This window comes from Prunus mume, linkage group LG1 (genome assembly GCF_029339155.1).
Source record: "Prunus mume cultivar Tortuosa linkage group LG1, ASM2933915v1, whole genome shotgun sequence".
Taxonomy (NCBI): Eukaryota; Viridiplantae; Streptophyta; class Magnoliopsida; order Rosales; family Rosaceae; genus Prunus; species Prunus mume.
In genome coordinates, this window is record NC_142698.1 from 27,526,710 (window position 1) to 27,541,825 (window position 15,116).

General features: G+C 36.9%; 2 protein-coding genes and 1 pseudogene across 2 annotated transcripts; 2 read left to right on the plus strand and 1 right to left on the minus strand.

The window, feature by feature from the left end:
- Nucleotides 1–467: 467 nt before the first annotated feature.
- Nucleotides 468–1,267, minus strand: LOC103325279 (Ribosomal protein L11 family protein). The gene has a single exon (XM_008227438.2). The coding sequence runs from the start codon at nt 1,200–1,202 to the stop codon at nt 702–704; it is 501 nt and encodes a 166-aa protein (XP_008225660.1). The 5' UTR covers nt 1,203–1,267; the 3' UTR covers nt 468–701.
- Nucleotides 1,268–1,316: 49 nt separating this feature from the next.
- LOC148921488 (F-box protein At2g26160-like) lies at nt 1,317–3,973 on the plus strand (annotated as a pseudogene).
- Nucleotides 3,974–10,461: 6,488 nt separating this feature from the next.
- On the plus strand, nt 10,462–11,298 carry LOC103325290 (protein S40-4). The gene has a single exon (XM_008227448.3). The coding sequence runs from the start codon at nt 10,560–10,562 to the stop codon at nt 11,058–11,060; it is 501 nt and encodes a 166-aa protein (XP_008225670.2). The 5' UTR covers nt 10,462–10,559; the 3' UTR covers nt 11,061–11,298.
- The last annotated feature ends 3,818 nt before the right edge of the window (nt 11,299–15,116 follow it).

The window sequence follows — 15,116 nt, forward strand, 5'->3', positions numbered from 1 at the left end:
ATGGGATAATTGAAAACAAACAGCCGGGGCACCAAAAATCTATGGTTGAAACAAAACCTGTGATAGAAGACTATACAATGTAAAGATAACTGTATTAAAACTCTATGTTGCTTGCTTGACGTACCTAATATAAGTAATATAGTCCGGCCACTTTGGAGCAACTTGAATGACATATTAAAAAACCTAAGCTGGTACAGAAAATTCCCATTTTCTTAGCTCAACTCTCAACTCTCAACAATTTAAATTTCATTGCACAGGCATCATATATTCTCTAGTCCCTCTAGTATGAACAATTAAAACTATTTAGCATAAATCATGTTCTAATTCCAAACGATACCCAAATATGACTAATACATTCACATAACCCTTTAGCAAAGCTACCACATTTTGCATTCAACAGATGAACATTCATACTAAAATCGACACACAAAGCAAACAATGGCAACAATCAAATGAACACAACTAAGAAAACTTAAAAAACCCATTATATTCTTTAATACTAATAACACCGCCATCATCCTCCACAACATGTAAAAAACTGGGTCACAAAAACCCTCCAACTCATCTAAATTGCCATAAAAAGAGTGATTAACGATCTTAATAACGTACTCCAAATTAATCCACAAATTATCCAAAACGACATACCCTTAAACAAAAATTTAATTCAGCAAAAGAAAAAGAAAGAGCCTCACTGAAACAGCTCAGTCGAGAGGGATCTCAACATCACCATCGGCAATCTCCTGTTGCAAATCCTTAGGGTCCTTGCCGTCGACCGTGCACCCGACGGATACGCAGGTGCCGAGAATCTCCTTCACCGTGCCGGCAAGCTCCTTGGCCATGGATCTGTGCTTCATGATCTTGGCGATCTCGATGACGTCGTCTAGAGAGATGTTTCCACTGTGTTTGATGTTCTTAGTCTTCTTGCGGTCGCGCTCGGGCTCCTTCAAAGCCTTGATGACCAGCGCCGCCGCCGACGGTACCACAGAGACCTTGGCCTGCCTGTTCTGGACGGTGAGCTTGACGGTGACACGTAAGCCCTTCCAGTCCTTGGCGGTCTCCTTGGCTATGTCTTCTCCGATCTTCTTTGGGGAGAGACCGAGAGGACCGATCTTTGGAGCAAGCGAACTCGCCGCGCCGACTTCACCGCCGGTGACTCGGACGTAGACGTCGACGACCTGTGAGGGATCGAACTTCGGCGGCATTGTTGCTGATGATGAAGGAGAGAAACAAAATGCTAGGGTTTCCTACAAGGCGATTGAGAGTAGCAAATGGTGTGAAATATATGCTAGGGTTTTGCAGGGCATTGAAGTTGAGAAATGTCTAAATTGCCCCTTGTCTACCGGAGAGCTTTGAAAGAAAGAGATTTGGGTCTTTCATCAGGTTTGGGCATTTGCTGACGCTTGGGTTGAGGGTAAATCTGTATTTAGGACGTACCCATTTGGTATGGGCCTAGGAAAACAACACTTGGGTCATTGCTTCGGGCTTCAGCTAATGATCCTTACCTATTCGATAATGTTGTGGCTCATTGGGCTTCACCAAAAGCAGAAGAAAAACTAAAACCACATGAATGTGCATGGAGTATTTTAAAGGTTCATCTCAGGCTGGCCCCGACCTCACCAGCGCTACAATGAAGTTTTTCTTTTTCTGTTTCACATTTATGTATAGATAGACACGCTCATACACCAGGGCATTTCTTTCCTTCTTCTCTTGTTCTTGTTGTTTGGTTCTTACTTCTATTGTCATGTAGTGTTTTAGGGATTAAACATCACTGGTACATGTACACCCATTGGTGGCTACCCATCAAAATGGACAAGTCTTCCGCTACTTCTTGTCTTTTGTATTCTGGATATATAAGTTGTTGGAACCCATTGACCACCTTCGTTTTGCTGCCGTTTGCAAGGACTCTGGCTTGGTTTTTCAATACACTACAATGATGCAACATAACGCTGGCTTAAGGCACTCCCCATGCTGATGATCCCTGCCGAATCCCAAGGAGAGACTAGCACAACAAAGCAAAGCCTTGTGTACAGCATTTCTGAAGGAAAAATCTACAACAATATTCAGTTACCAGTTCGTGATGGTAAGAGGTATTGTGGCTCTAGCCATGGTTGGGTGGCCATCGTTGATCTAGCTGACGATGATGTCAACATAACTCTCATCGATCCTTACAGAAAAGCTGTGGCACCCATTAACGTCCCTAGGTTGGATTATGAGCACCTAAACCTGATCTAGAAAGCTACTTGGAATCATATCAATATGAGGGTTACGTCCCATAGATTATCTTGTCTGCTGATCCCCATTTGAAACCAAAGAATTATTGGGTTATTTTATTCTACCATGCGGATTTGAGGTTGGCTTTCTTTAAAGGAGGACAAGAGTACTGGACTTGTCTTAATAAGAAATTAAGGTGCATTTCTGATGTTATATTTTATAAAAGCCAAGTCTACACAATGGGACGTCGGGGAAGGATTATGCCCTACGATATTGAGGGCAGTAATAACCGTTCACGGCTGCCAAAAGCGAAGCTGCTTACACATAATTCTCTGTTTGAAAATTCTGATACTAAGGCTGTAAACCGCGTATCCTTCTTGTATAGATGACTTGGGCCCAAGCCCCTGGACCTTTGAGTATGAATAATCTCTAAGGGAAGATCTGCACACTTCGAACGATATCAAAAAAGGGTGGACTATGGCTGATCTCAATCTAACCCTCTCCGATGGTTAAGTCAGAAACTAACTTGAGCTAGAGAGAGAAATGATGTAGGGTTTTTACAATGAGAGGATTTATTACATTTCTCCAGAGATAAGTGAGGGGTATTTATAGGGAGGAGAATGAGAGACCCCATATATTTTATGGGAGAGATCTTTTCTTTATTCCTCTAAGGTTGAATCACATTTAATGCTCTGTTTCTGATCACCTTACTTCTTGACAGGGATCAGTGGCGAAGTGACAGGTGAACAAAGATGGGAGATGTGTATTAAATGTTCCCTCCCTATCACCAACCTATTTTCTCAGAGATCGAAGGGTAAGGCGACACCTGCTTAAGGATGGGATGCTCATCGACCAACCTTTCCTGTCTGTCAGGCTGTTTCATTTAATGCATCTCTAGCCAAGTCATGGTGCCGCAGTGATCGCGTCAGTCTTTGAACATCCGGTCACTTGTCTCATTCCGATCTGTCACATTCTCCTTGAGGAGTTTCTTTATCGTAATTTATATATGCTCGACTCAGTATAAGAGGTGTCTTCCGAGGGGCTCGGTTATAGTAATAGTATGAGCTATTAACAAAGGCATATCTTGTGGAATCAACCAAGGAGACATGTTGCATGTTCGAAGAATTTTGAAACCAAAAGAAGGTCGCGATGGAGATTTGTTGACTGATAGCTTCAAGGTTTAGAATGGTGGTGTTTGATGACAAGGACGGATCCATTGTGCAGCAGGTTGAGGTAGAAAGCATTGGAGATGAGGCTTTGTTTGTTGGCGACAATCATTCAGTGTCTGTCTTGGCTTCAAACTTTCCTGGGTGTCAGCCTAATTCTGTATACTACACAAAGGATTTGCTGAAACGTCATCATCCTGATGGCAGACCATTTGATATGGCTGTCTACATTTCAGGGAATGAAACCATCACACGGTTTTACTCTCCGAATTGTTGGCACAAAGGCATGCCACTTGCTGCTTGGATTTTTCCACAGTTTAATGGACTCTGCTGGGCATAAGCTACTCTTCTTTTGCCCTTCATACTGTTACTTTTTGGCCATTCTATTATCAACAAACTGAAATTAGAGGAGGGTAGCCGTAACTCTGTTATTTATCTCGCATTTTGGATTTTAAGAGCCTTCATCATTACTTATAGTTGGTTTCTGGATATTAGCTTTGATCGTTAAGTCATTCTGTAGCCAGATATGTGCACAGTTGCACTCTACCGCAGTTCTTTCCAAATTATTTGATCTTATATGCAGATGGCTTCATCTCATCTTTCTCTGTTTATGTGCCACAGAAATGCAAGGACGGGCTGATTTCTTCTTCTTTTCCCCACGGAGTTGTAGCTGCCTCGTAGTTTTGTAAGTCCCTCCCCATGGAGTTGTAGACGCCTCATAGTTTTGGTTCAAGAATTAATGTTAAGCTTTACCCACTTCACACATTTCTCGTCTGTTTATATATCATATCAAAAATGAACATGAATCCCAAGTCCCAGAACATATATCTACCTCTGTCTATTTTAATTATCCTAAGCATCTGCCAAGCACGTATAAATAATTTCAAGCTGATGTGGGAACTTTGCCACAGTATCAAGTAAAAATGCACAAATAAAACCTTTTTTTTTACTTGTGTAACTTACAGAAAAATTTAGACCATGCACATGATGCAGGAACTTTGCCTGATATATGTATGTCAAACTTTCTTGGTTGATTTGATGTCATACCACACACTGCTGTGTCAAACAAAAAAATGATGTACATCTTCTTTCGCAGCATGCGCAGAAGCTCACAGTCATTTTCTCACCCTGAAACAACCAGCATATCATATCACTCAGCCAACGGCCTGCAATGAGCTGCAGCAGAAATCAGAAACGTAATGTTGTTACTTAGCTCTGGGACTAAATTACAAATGTTATTCGATTCCCATGGAAAGTTAAATCACAGGCATTCACGAACACAAAGGAAATTGACAGTGGTGAATCAGTCATAACCCCATTTTGAAATTCACACTAATTAATTAGAGATGACTAACAAAATTTTAGATATGAACATTACGGAGTATATATACATAGAGTATTGTAGTATAGAGATCATGAATCTTGAAAAAATAACAGGATTTTAGAAAAAGTCGGTTTATAGTTTTGTAACTTATCCGGTTTATAGTTTTGTTTTACCATCTTGAGAGGGATTCGAACTTGTGATATCTTCCAACATTAGAAAGAAATATATCACTAAAGTAAAAGCTATATATTTTGTCCATGGGCCGCACTAGATAATAGCCTTGGTTAATTTATTTTGTGGCAATATTTGCACTCTTAGGATTTTGTAAATGTCTTCAAATAGTTGAAGTGTCTTGGCTTCAAACTTTCCTGGGTGCCAGCCTAATTCCATATGCTACACAGGGGATTTGCTAAAACATCAGCATCCTGATGGCAGGCCATTTGATATGGCTGTCTACAATTTATAGAATGAAACCATTACACGGTTTTACTCTCCGAATCCTTGGCACGAAGACATGCCACTTGTAGCTTGGGTTCTGATAGGCATAAGAATTTCAAACTTTTAAAGTTCAAATTTTCTTGGTTGATTTGATGTCATACCACACACTGCAGGATTGTTTTGTATTTGTGTCAATCAAAACTGATGTACATCTTCGTTCACAATCGCATGCGCAAGAGCAACAGAGTCACTTTCTCACCCTGAATGAACCAGCCTATCATCTCACTCAAGTAATCACCAACGGCCCGCAATCAGCTGCACCAGAAATCAAAAACGTAACGTTGTTGCTTAGCTCTGGGACTACATTACAGATGCTATTCCATTCCCACTGAAAGTTAAATTACAGTTGTTCACGACCATGTAAGTAATTGATAGTCGTGATAATACACAAAGCATATTATCACGACCAATTGTCATCGCAACTATATTCTTCATTTGAATGAGGATATTTTGGTCTATTAAACTCCAAAATGATCTATTTGTCTAAATTTCCGAAGAAAAAAGGTCTTGAAATGAGTCACTTCTTTTATGGTGTAGGAGTTAATCATGCTGGGGTCATTTCAATAGCCAAAAACGTAACCCTCAAAGGAAAATAATGGTGGTAGAGGAGCTTCAAAGTTGCAAGTTACGACCCCACTCTGGACAATGAAATCACCCTCTCCAATCAACCGCAAAGCCGAAAAAAAAATATATTATGTCATGATGCAAGACCATTCATATAGGCTAAGCCAGTAATTGCTCCAATGTATCAATCCAATGGCCCACAATTCACACATCAAACTTTATGCCATGAAAAAGAAACCCTAGCTATGAGCCCTACGCCCACCCCTCCCCTTCCATGCCTTTTGTAGACATAGACTTGTGCGGGATCGGTTTGTTTTCTTCAATATCTCACTAGTTCTGAAATTTTTTAAACCAATAATTGTAGTTGCCGGGTGAATATATCAGATATTGGGGGTGCAAGTGCAACTTTGAATCTCAAAGTTGAACTAATAATGCCTTTTAGATGTTGATGGGATAATCTGGTTTGGAATTTTTTTTTTCCTTCCAAGATCCAATTTTGATGCCATTTTAGTCCTCGATAAGGTAATCCAATACCCACTACCCAAAAGGCCGCATTATTGTTGTCCCTCATGATTTGTATATATGGCTAAGAGCTAGGTGGCTTTAACAATTCTTTTGTAAAAATAAAATTTATAGGTGCAATAATTAAGGATAAGTCTAAGTGATGTTTGATTAATTAAATTCTCCTATTGATCGCCTCATATTTTTGTATAAACTATAGTTTGATTAGACGAGGAAGAAAAAAAGAGCTATTTTCGCTAATAATTTGTCATTTTATGTTAATAAACTGTTGATCTAAATTATTGTTATGCGTGTCATAATTTTATTCATACGTCACGCTCGTATGTCTTTCTAGCTTACGCGGCAAAAGTTGAAAAACAAGCAAATCTCCAAGTGTTGTTAGTTATATAACTTTTCAATCAGGTGTCACGGATGTGTAAGTGAGCTATATATTAGATTTAAGGGCTCATTTGAGAGTGATTCTGGATATGCTAGAATCACTTTGTGGAGAATCACCTCTCACGTGCTTCTCTATATAAACACTTTAAATGATTTTAAGCGATTCTTGGCAGAAGCACGTGGAAGGTGCTTCTCTATAAAATCATATAAAACCACTTAAAGTGATTATTTGGAGAAGTGATTCTTCCATTTAAGTGATTTATGGCTTATTCCAAAATCACTATCAAACAATCCCTTAGAGTACAACACAAAAGGAGTGGAAAAAACTAAAAAACTAAAAGAAAAACAAGAAGGTACTTGTTCTAGGTTAGTTCCTTGTTAATTTTTGCAATGAGTATTATTCTAAACAAAAGCAAAAGCAGAGCACAGGTACTTCAACAAAAGTACTTCTTTTATGAAATTGCATTTACTTTTTCTCAAGTGGCTTAAGATGCTTGAATCAATTTGTTATTGGCTTGTATTGCTAAGTGATGTTTAATTAATGCAGGAAATGATTTCCACTTTTTTCTTCTTCTTCTTTTCTTTGTTTTTAATGTTTTTTTTAATCCACAGTTAGTGTTCATAGGATAGGGATAGCCGATTATGAGTCTTGTACAATATGAGTTGATGCATCATCAGATTGTTACCCAAATAAAGAACACTTTAAGGTCACCATTATTGGAGTGTAATTATTTTATTAATACTAATTATTATATCAGGGTTGAATATAATACCCAAAGCATCCCATAATTAAATCAAGACGTCATCACCAAGACGATTAACCACGATATATTATTGGTGGAGGAAAAGTCGCAAAAGTACTTCTCTTTGTTCAAAGTTCACCCAATTCAATTAAGGAACGAAATTAACAATTAATTACTATGGCACTCACAATGTTGTATTTGATAATTGTTTATGTTGCTCCATGCAAACCATGCGTTTCACATATAAGAACAAACTTCAAAATGCTTAATATTATCATATTGTGACTTTTTATCACAAAATTATAAAAGAAACTCAAATTCACAGTCTCGAAACATAATATGTTAAAGTCAATAGTAGCTTAATAGTAAAGTCAAAAGAGAAGCTATTTTATTTATCACGTCGAACATTACAAATGTCAATTAAAAAAAAAATTTGTGTGGCACTAAAACACCATTTATTAATTTATTTGTTATAACACGAGTCACCAACGGATTTATATTTACAATTCAATAAATGTACTCATAATATAACATGGATGGAATATATCCGTGAAAGTTACTACTACATCTGCTACAAAATTAACTTCTTACAATTATGTGATAGATAATATGACAAATATAATGACAGCGGAGGATAGCCCACAAAGGGACATGTCAAGGAGAATATCAATCAATAATTTTGGAGTGGTCTATCAACTTGAATGTTGTCATACCTATTCTGTGAAGACCATTAAAGTTCATAGTTAATCTGATGATTTAGATTAGCCACCAATAATAATATTCTTCATGGAAGCCAGCTAGAAGAACCATAATGTTGCCATTGGTTATTGTGTTTTTGAACTCATTTGCTGGAATCAAATTTATGCCTCCTTTGCCAAAAATTGACGCATTTAAACCCAACTTGTATTAAAATGAATTGGGTAGCTAAATAAGCTAGATACAAAATGAATGACTGTTGGTTGAAGGAGGTTTTATGTTCGACTCACATAGATAATGAAACGATATATTTGTGATGAGTTCGATACATAGTCGTGAATATCTTGATTCGTTATAAAGGTATCTTCCAGTTAGATTGAATAAGGTCTCATGTTCGACTCGCATAGATAATGAAACGATATATATTTATAATAAATTTGAATACATAATCGTGAATATCTTCATTCGTTATAAAAGTATCTCGTACCTATTCTTATCGTTCGTCAAAAAGGAAAAAACAGGACTGCTTGACTGGACCGACTTTGAGTATTTTGGTTTTCCTTCTTTCTATTTATATTTCAATGTACAGCAAATCCTATCGCTTTCACAAGCAAAGCGTGAAGTTGATTTGGCGTTCAACGTTCAACTAATTCATAAAACTTCACTAGTCCGCGCGGTATTAACTAGCGAGTTTAAAAAAACGCGAGAAAACGAAGATATTTTGGATTGTCGCGTTTGGGAGGAGCAGGCCAGGAGCCAGCTGGCAGTAGACGCGCTAGATCCGAGCAGTGGGGGCCTACTTCACGTGCCAGCATGCTCTCTCAGTTGCGTGAAACCAATCTGCGCCACGTGGATAAAAACACAGGTAAGCGGACACGTGGCGAGGTCCTCGAACGTCTAAACAGGACCACTTTTGTCCTCTTTTCTAAAACCAGGTCAGGTGAGCCCCATCTCATCTGCGTCGCGACAAAACTTGTGACTTCCAGTGCGAGTAGATCACATATTGCATTGTTTTGTTCTTGTTTGGGACGGAATTCGTATTTCCCATTTTGCCCCTTACTCTCTGCGCTTTTTGTCCGCTTCCCCCCACCAGTCTCTACGTTACGCTTTCAATTCCCTGCCCCTGCGTGGCGGCCATCAACCGCTTGAAAACCAACGGCGCCGACATCTTTGGCAAGTTATGCGAATTTTATTCTTTCTAATGTCAGTTCAGTTTGGTTCACACAAAAAGGGGAAATATTTTAGTATTCTTTGACCTTTTTCCTTTTAAATCAAACCAAAGTTTATTTATTTCACGAAAATGAATTTAGTGATTGAATATCATTTTTTTTAGAAAATGCACTTTGTGTTAATTGATGCTCAATAATTTGTTTTAGATATGTTTCTTTGACATATGTCGTACTTTTTCTTACTCTATGATTTTTTTCGTGTGGTTTTCTTTTGAAAGATTTTAAACAAAGGCACGCAAAACATGCCTAATTTTTCTACTTTCTATTGAAATGAAATCTACATTCTTCTTTTTTTTCTTTCTCAAAAACTGCACTTTCTATAAAATACCTAATTTATACATTACACAATTGTTTTCTCTTACAAAACAGTCTTGCAATATAAAATAATCATATTGTAGATGGTGATTATTAACTAAATTTTCAGATAATATAATTATCTTATATTGTCCCACTATTTATCAAGAACATTCTCATACATTTTTTGTGTGCGGATAATGTGTTGAAAGATGTCATACCTAAAACTTAAGGTTTGGTTTGATGGCTCAGCTTAGACAGCGTTGTCCAATTTAATAAATATAATCCAAACATATTTAAGAACAACTATAAGACTTGTTGAATTTAATTGAAGTAGTTTAACCTAGTTCGACCCACTAAATGTTACCTAATTATGTTGCGTACTTCAAAAGCAAATAATTTTGGCCATCCACATGTGAGGCATGAGTTTTTTTTAATTAAAAAAAAACAATCCAAAACCAAAATATCCTCAGTTTCTTTCTTGACCTTTTCTAGTTTACAGTTACAAAAGATCAATTACGTTTTTCTGGCTAAACAAACTGGATCAAAACACTAAACAGACAGTATATGCGAACTGTTTCATGTATTTCTGTGGGTCCAATGAAAACCTCCGCCATCAGAACCGTGCGACGCACCCTATCCGGCCCCACCTCCCGAGATATTGAACTCAACCCATTCGAATGGATAAATCGAAAATCCGACGTGTCTTTTTCGCTTAAAATCGCAGGGCCAGTTACGTAATTTTACCATAATTGAACTCGAGAGAAGCAGCCTTATCCAAACTGCAAGCGGCAAGCCAACCTTTATAAAAGCGATTCGGACGCTCTCATTTTGGTAGAGCCAAAACCCAAAACGCAGAACAGAAGCAAAGCGAAAAAAAACAGAAGAGCGAGAGAGAGAGAGAGCCCAAAACGCAGCGTTTTAGACCTCCGAAATGGCGACGAGTAAGAGCTACTACGCTAGGCCGAACTACCGGTACCTCTCCAGCGACCACCACCACCCAACCCTAGCGCCCGACTCCGCATTCGAACTCGACGAGTCAGACATCTACAACTTCGCCCGGTCCAACTCTCCCGAGTTCTGCAAACCGGTCCCCAGCTCCCGCGTCGTCTCGGCGTCCAAGAACCGGCGATCCGAGGCCGCCGACCGGTCGGACAGTACCGGCGGTACGGCGGCGTCGCTGCCGGTGGGCATTCCGGACTGGTCCAAGATCTTGAGGGACGAGTACCGAGAAAACCGGAAGAGCGATGACGACGACGACGATGACGTGGACGGCGGCGTGCGGGTCCCGCCTCACGAGTTCTTGGCTAGGCAGATGGCGAGAACGAGAATCGCGTCGTTCTCGGTGCACGAAGGCGTGGGGAGGACCTTGAAAGGGAGGGATCTCAGCCGGGTCCGAAATGCAATTTGGGAGAAAACCGGGTTCGAAGATTAAACGGAATTTATTTTTCAAAACCAAGAAATACAGAGAAAGGGGTGTACGGGAATTATTAGTTAGATTTTATTTTATTTTTGCCTTTTTCTAATTTTTATGAATTCAGCTTCTTTTACTTCCTTGTTTCTAATTTATGTGATCAAGATGATCGTCTTTACGAATGTAATGTAATCCCAAATTGGAGGATTGTTAATTTAACTTAATTTCAATCTTAATTAAGTTTTTGTGAGGTGGTTAATTTTGGGTTTGAAGTTTGTAAATTATTTTTTATTTTTTTTGGCAGAGAAGTTTGTAACTTCTTGAGGAGAAACGAAGCAAGTTGGTGTTTAGAAGTAGAAAGTAAATGATTGGTGGGTGTTTTTTAAGTGTTTGATTGATGTGGGTGGGGTTGGTACGAAAATGAAAAGCAAGATGGTGATAACGACCCCCTCTATTGAAAAAATAATGCACATAAACACAAAGTGTCAAATCTACCACTTTTTCCTTTGCCTTCCACACTAGTCGTCTTTGAGAATTTAAAATTCCATCAATTTCTTTTTCGTGGTAAATAGATTTATCAATCTTTTTCAATGAATTATACACAATTGTGAAATTGAGTTTTGCGTTTACATCAACAGTTGACAATTAATATTCAACGCTTATTTGTACGTTCACACAGTTCACAGTTGACAATTGTTTACATGTTCATGGGATGATTTTCGAAAGAAAATCTTGTATTAGAAATTTCTATGTGGCTTCTTCATTTGAAGTGGAATTTGGTGGGATGAAAATTTATCATTGGGGTTAGGTAAATTGTAGAGCAAGCACGCCTTATTGTACGTTTACACATTTCACCGTTGACAATTGTTTATATGTTCATGTGATGACTTTTGGAAATAAAATCTTGATTTGAAGGGGAATTAGGTGGGATTGAAATTTATAATTGGGGTTAGGTAGATTGTAGAGCAAGCACACATTAATTTAAAGGCAACCCTAGTTTTGCAATATGCTTATGGATGGGATGTTTATTTTTTAATCAATCGAGTATTGTGCAGACTACCACCATTAGGTGGTTTTTTCTGCTCTTGTGGTGATTTTTCTAATATTGCTTTTCAGATAAGGCAATAGTTGCTTTTTTGATAAGGTTATTTAGTGGATAGTTGCAAGGGATACCCATTATAATGTTCAGTTAATTAATTAATTAATACTTGATTAGGTTTTTTTTTTTTGGGAGTTTCACTAAAACACCCAAAATGGGGGTTGAAATTATAAAAAAACCCAAGCACTATTTAAACATATAAACACACCCAAAACACATCATTACACACACTCAAAACCCATTTATAAACACACCCAAAAAGTTGACTTTGAAGTTTATTTTGGGTGTGTTTCTATGTTTAAATAGTGCTTGAGTTTTTTTTATAAATACATGTCTAGCATTGGGTTTATTTATAAATTTATATTTTTTTAATTGGACAGTGAGGATAACTATCTAAATATCATATCTTGTAAATTTAATTGGAAAAAAAAAAGGATGTTCAATATGATAGTAAGGATCCAATCTTTAATATTATGCGTGATAATTGGTTCGTATTGGTTTTAGAGACACTATAATCATGTGTACGGTCACGTGATTTAAGATTAACAAATATCCACTTATATTATGATAATTGAACAAGTTATATCATGTGGTCATACTCTAATACCACACCTATAATTATTTTTTATTTCACACACATATTGTTAATAAGGAGATAGATGCACGCTAACTTTTAGATTTGTTATTTAAGATTTAAATTGAAAGGTATGAAATAAACTAAAGACCTATATAACTTAACCATAAATTTTACATTGCTTCATTTTTAAGTTTTATTTTTGCCAACGAAACCTAGCCCAATGGAAAAGATATTGACTTGTAGAATAGTGGTCTCACGTTCAATCCATATGAGACCTTACACTATTGCTTGTAAAAATAAAAAGAAGAAGTTTATTTCAAAGCTAATTCCAATTTATTTTGGCCTGTAAAAACTTCCCAACTTCATGGTGTAAATTTTTTTGGTTATATATTAAAAACAAAAACAAAAGTCAATAAAATCGTAACCATGCGTTCAGTTGGGGTAGTTCTGTCATATAACAATTATGCTTTTGTGTGAAAAACGACTAATAGACGAAGGAGGACAAAAGCGTTAAATATTCGGTGACTAAATGGAAGGACCATTTTGTCATTTTAGGCGATTGTCAGACGGAGACATTTGACTTTGTCTTGACAAAAATGAATAAGATGCTCAACCGTTCCCTTCCGAAAGAAAATATTGGAAGAAAATATTAACCGTTGATTCGGTTAGTTTGGGGCCACAGATACTTTAATCATTATACCAGCCCCTTCACCGTTTTATTTAAGTTTCCCCGTCCTCCTCGTCATCCAGTCTCTTTCACTATTTTTTTTTTCCTTCTTTAAAATAAAAATAAAATAAAACTAAAGTCTCTTTCACTCTTTATGTGAGTTGATTAAAGCAAATTCTTATACAATTGTGCAATAACATACAAATTAAATGTAAACCTAAATTGCTCTCCCATAAAAGGTCATGAATTCGAGTCTTAACATTCGTATAGTGTGTGTGAGTTTAATATATTATCATCCCTCTCAATAGGAAAGATTTAAAAAAATAATTTGTAAACCTAAACCTGTTATGTATAGTTTTCATAATCAATAACTTGACAGATATCCTTAAATTAAAAAAAATTGATGGGACTTTGGATCGAGAAAACAAAAATATTTGATGGATTGACACATATTTTATGTGTATTAATGTGATGGAGATTACAAAGAAAATGGAATATGTTAATGAACATTATGGAGATTAATATATCATTCTTCATTTTAAATTTCTTACTAAAATTGTTTAATTAAACCCTCAATCTTCATTGCCATGATTAATGAGTCTAACTCACATATGCAGAGAAGCGTTTATTTGCACCAACGAAGTCTAGTCTATTATAAAAGAGCATTGACTTCTAGTTAAAAAAGCATTTGTTTGATCTCAGGTTCGAACCCATAACACCTTGGTAGTTGTAGAAGCCACCCCTTCCCTCAATATCACTTGTATAAAAATAAAATACAAAGCGTTCGTTTGTTTGTTTAGTGAAAAGTGTCTTCACTAAGTAGCCCAAAGGGCAATCATAGGCTGAAAGAGAATCGTACAATTCATTCACATAAGGCCCAGTTACAAACAGTAAAGAAGCCCACAGCACAAAACCCTTAAAACAAGAAAGCCCATGTGATTGAAAATTCATTGACACCATAAATAGAAGAGCACGCAAACATTTCATCTGAAATGTGAAAATAAACAGTCATTTAAGTAACCTTTTTCGTTTCTCGTTTTTATTTTTGTTAGAAATATAAGGACAATACATGTTGGACAGAGGGATGAATTATAATGGAGGGAAGGTATGAAGAAATTAAGGATATTTTTATTTATCATTTTTCGAGAAATGAAGAATAATGAATGAAATAAAAACTTGAGAATCGAAACAATTTAAAATTTATTTAACCTCTGGTTTTCATCATGTGTAGCATTCCACGTGCTTCTCTTTTCCATTTTTCTACCACCATCACCCTTCTCCATTCTTCGTTACTTCCATATATTTACTCTCTATCTCTAACAAAATAAAAACTAAAGGAAAAAGCGAACATGTTACCAAACGAGCCTTACAGTTTTAGTACTTTAAAATCTCAAAACATCGCTTGACAATATTACGAAACAACACGTGTGAGTTACGGAGTAGATTTTGTTTACCTCATGGTTGTTGCATGTTCACTAGAAAATCATGTGAGTCATATATGGTTAACATTTATATCATACATAGAGTAAGTTCGACAATAAAACATCGAGAACAAGTGAGTCATTATACAATTTGTAGCAATTCGTCTCCCACAAGCAACATAATTTTGTTGAGGAGAACCATTAATGCATATAACAATGACTAAAACTTTTTGATGAAAAAGAAGAGAGAAAAATAAAAACAATGAATAGAACATATGCAGTTTTAAAATGAAGCCTGGAAGCTTTGGGTTGG

What these genes read in the sequence shown, in the direction of transcription:
- LOC103325290 (XM_008227448.3), top strand. Translation starts at nt 10,560, where the DNA reads ATGGCGACGAGTAAGAGCTACTACGCTAGGCCGAACTACCGGTACCTC.
- LOC103325279 (XM_008227438.2), bottom strand. Translation starts at nt 1,202, where the DNA reads ATGCCGCCGAAGTTCGATCCCTCACAGGTCGTCGACGTCTACGTCCGA.